At 42.1% G+C, this 3,745-nt stretch overlaps 1 protein-coding gene across 1 annotated transcript; it reads left to right on the top strand.

Moving 5' to 3' along the window:
• Positions 1-1,022: 1,022 nt before the first annotated feature.
• Positions 1,023-1,526, top strand: LOC147888035 (lachrymatory-factor synthase-like). Its single transcript, XM_087393280.1, has one exon. It carries the CDS (start codon positions 1,023-1,025, stop codon positions 1,524-1,526), a length of 504 nt encoding a protein of 167 aa, XP_087249406.1.
• The last annotated feature ends 2,219 nt before the right edge of the window (positions 1,527-3,745 follow it).

Genomic DNA, 3,745 nt, shown 5'->3' with positions numbered 1-3,745 from the left:
GCCTTTTTCCTTAGAAATTTTATCCATAACAGTAGGAAGTTTTCTTACATGTACCATGTAAAATATCACATTGAGTAAGTGCAAGAAAAAAATTGCAAACTTTACTTGCAAAGAAAGAAGGAAAATTGTAAGAAAGTTGTACAACCATTCACATGCTCAAAATTTCTCGGAAGGATCACATCCTCTTGTCTATGAAGAGCAAACCTCGTAATAAACATGTTTAGACTATTTGGTTTAGATTGAATCTTTTATTAGAACTAATCCCTTAAGATTCCTCACATGGCTCTATACTTCTTTGTTTTGGAGGGAGAGTGAAGGGAAGCAATCCACAAGAGGTAGGATTTGAGCTTGTGATGTCTCCACTACGAGGCACATGCCACTCTTACCACACCAACCCACTTACACGCATGCATCCAATCTTATTCCTCTTTAATGTTAACCAAGATATAAAATTGTTTACTGCGCATGAATTTATGTTCCTAAGCAAACGTGTACACCAACTCTCAATACTTACTCCAACTTCCAAGTTATAGTCAATAAACAAAAAGTTGAGACAGGATCATTATAATGGTAAGTTACATCCTCGCAAGGCTGATCTTATCAATCCCTATCTCAACAATCAGTGCTGGTTACTGTGTCAGACAAACTATAAAAGAAGAAAATGTAGACGCATTTCAAATTTCAATGCTCCGGTGATCGCGTGAAGCCATGATTGTGGGCAAGCCATTTCAATGCTGTCACGAAAGGCTTGAATCTTCCCCTCGTGCTCTGTGATGACTTTGTTACTTTCAGGTTTCTCTCCTGCTGTGAGAAGGCGTGGGGGAAAGGATAACGTGTGAGACATGTGGAGAATAACGTGTAATCGGCCTTGCATGCGTAGCTCGAGCAAGAGCCTGATGGCATCATGCGACTTTTAAAGTTTTCTTTTAAGAAGTGACAAGCGATGCACACTGCACAGCCAAGGCAGTTGCAACTTGCATCTCATTTCTTCTTGTGCAAGGGCAACCATTCAGCTTCAATCCATGGCCGACGCACACTGTGAGAGCGGGCGCTTGTGGAGGAAATCCTTCCAATGGATCATACCCGCTCCGAGGGAGGATGTATGGGCAATCACGGGAGACTTCGTGCGCATCGACAAATGGACTCCGAGTCTGGTGGCCAAGTCGGTGTTAGCAGAAGGCATTGCGCAACAGCCAGGGTGCCTGCGCTACGTAGAGGGGCACAAGGATCCGTTGTTGGGGGGGTCGGCGAATTTGTATGCGTTTGAGAGGCTGCTGGAGATGGATGCGGACAACTATCGCTACAAGTACAGGGTGGAGGCGATGTGCAGTCGCATATTGCAGGAGGTGTTCGTGGAATACACGAGCACGGTGCAGTTGGTGAGGGTGGAGGGCAATTGCACGCGGCTGCTGTGGAGCTATGAGGTTTCTCCTGCAGCAGGCATTGCCGAGACCCTCCATAACGTGGTAGTGCAGTGGCTGTATGAGACCGCTGTAGCCGACCTCAAGAAGCACTTCATGCCATGACTCTCGCACCCATAGACTGATCTTATATACCTCCGCTCTGTGTAGTCCTCCTTTAAGCAAAGCTACACCGTATTGATATTGATGTTGATGCTGTGTTGATATTGATGTTGATATTGATGTTGATGCTGTATTGATATTGATGTTGATGCAATAGCATATCTCTCGCCTTGTTCATGCCTGTCTTATAAATGGACACTACTACTTTTGTTGCTATATTTGATCCAACTTCTATATTACCATTATTTCTACAAGTGAGGCATATGCTAGCTTACTAAAGTTGTTGATAAATCTTGTTTCTTTCATCGTTGTTCAGATTCTAGGTGAAAGTGTCTCCATTACCACTCCAAGTAGGCAGCCCGCACGATGTTACACTTGAGGACTTCTTATGATCGCTTCATTCCAAGGCACAACAAAATCTATTAATGTTATCCTAGAAACCAAACTCTATAACCCTAAATTTATAATTGAGTTTTCTTCAACCTAAACGCGTTTAGACTAAAACAATATATGGTGACTTCAGCCATATAATTGCATGTCCTTTACGATTTTAGTGAGAGCTTGTGATAGAGATACTTAAGTGAGAATTATGCATGCATGCTTCTCAATTTGATCTATCATGGATTTCTTGTTTGCTTTGAATTGAATCACACAACAACACAAAGCAACTATAGACGCGCTTGGTAGACGCGCAAAATAGCGAGCGCGTCTATAGTCGTTGCTTTAGTAGAGAAATTACGGGCGCGTCTAAATGCGCGGCTAAGCGCTCGTCTATTTGCACGTAAATCACCGCGTCTATTTGCGCGTTTGACCTGAGAAAATACGGGCCCGTCTAACATCTCGTTTATTAGCGCGTCTATTTGCACGTGTATTTGCGCGTTTATTTGCGCGTTTACACTGAGACTCAGACACGCATTTAGACGCGTAAATAGACGCGCTCCAAAGAATACAGAAAGTGAGATTTTGGTGTACATCATTGCTTTCCAAACATTGCCCATGATTACCAAAGCACATAATTTTTTGCAAGCCCACATATACAAGAATTAAGTGAAATGAGGAGAATGAGACAATATGTAAAATAGTTTTGCCAATATCAATTGTGGGGCTACGGTTCAATCTCATCCTCAATGAGATCAACCCTTGCCAAACTATCTACTTCAAAATCCAAACAAGTGTTTAGATCTACAAATACATTCAACCCACTACTACTTGTGCCACTCATGTGCTCATCGAAATCAGCATCTCCAATGGTATGCTCGTCCTCACGGGTAATGCCGGCCTCAATATCTATATCTCCTATCTCATGATCATCCTCCTCTCTTGTATCACGGTCATCATCACGTCCATGGCCATGATCATCCTCCATATGCTCCATATTAGTAAATGTACTATACATCACTTTGGAACATGGCATAATAGGTATGACATGCCACCATCTATTATTATCCACCATTGGTTGATAGACAACCTAATTCAAACACAAATACAATCATGTTACTTTTCTTGCATCAAATATTTAAAAGCGAGTATTTTTATGTGTGTGCACAGTACCTGTTCATATTGTTGCGGTAGTACTAGTGTGTCCTTCCTACTTTGCCAAAACTTTGTGGAGTCAATAGTTACAAAGCCACTTGCATGGCGTTTGATTGTTGCATTAGGGCCTCTTTCCACCACGTCCTTAAACCACTTTACATCCAAAACATACACAAAGAAGCGTCGAAAGTCAAGCATAATGATATCTTGGATTATGCCACAATAATCATCCATGGCTCCATTGGCTCCCTCAAAGCTAGCAATGACGCCGCAATCTTGTGTGTTTCTCTTATCATCAATCCGTTGTGTTCGAAAATGCTTGCCCTCACACCATATAGCATTGAACATAGTGCACTACACCAAGAAAAAATCAATTAAATAAGCAATCTAAATTATAAAAAGCTCCTGTGCACGAGGTAAAAAAACACGCCCATTTGGTCTCTCTTGAGGCCAAGCTTCACGCATCCTCCCTGTGGTACGTAGATCCTCCCTTATGCCTGCCGAATCTCGTGTCCCATTCAAATGCTCCCAAATGGTAGATGCCACATTCTTGAAGATATGCATGGGATCGAGCAGGTGATTGATCTTGAGGTGGGACCAATATGGTAAAAGATAAAAGATGGAGTATCTAAACAAAATAAAGTGTTAGCGTGCAATCTTTACTTTCAACCAATATAGCCAATCTTTAC

Source organism: Dipteris shenzhenensis, chromosome 22, assembly GCF_047967505.1.
Source record: "Dipteris shenzhenensis isolate YYH24624 ecotype China chromosome 22, Dip_SZ_1.0, whole genome shotgun sequence".
NCBI lineage: Eukaryota > Viridiplantae > Streptophyta > Polypodiopsida > Gleicheniales > Dipteridaceae > Dipteris > Dipteris shenzhenensis.
Note: the sequence above shows the minus strand (reverse complement) of the source record. Positions and strands in the feature narration are given on the sequence as shown.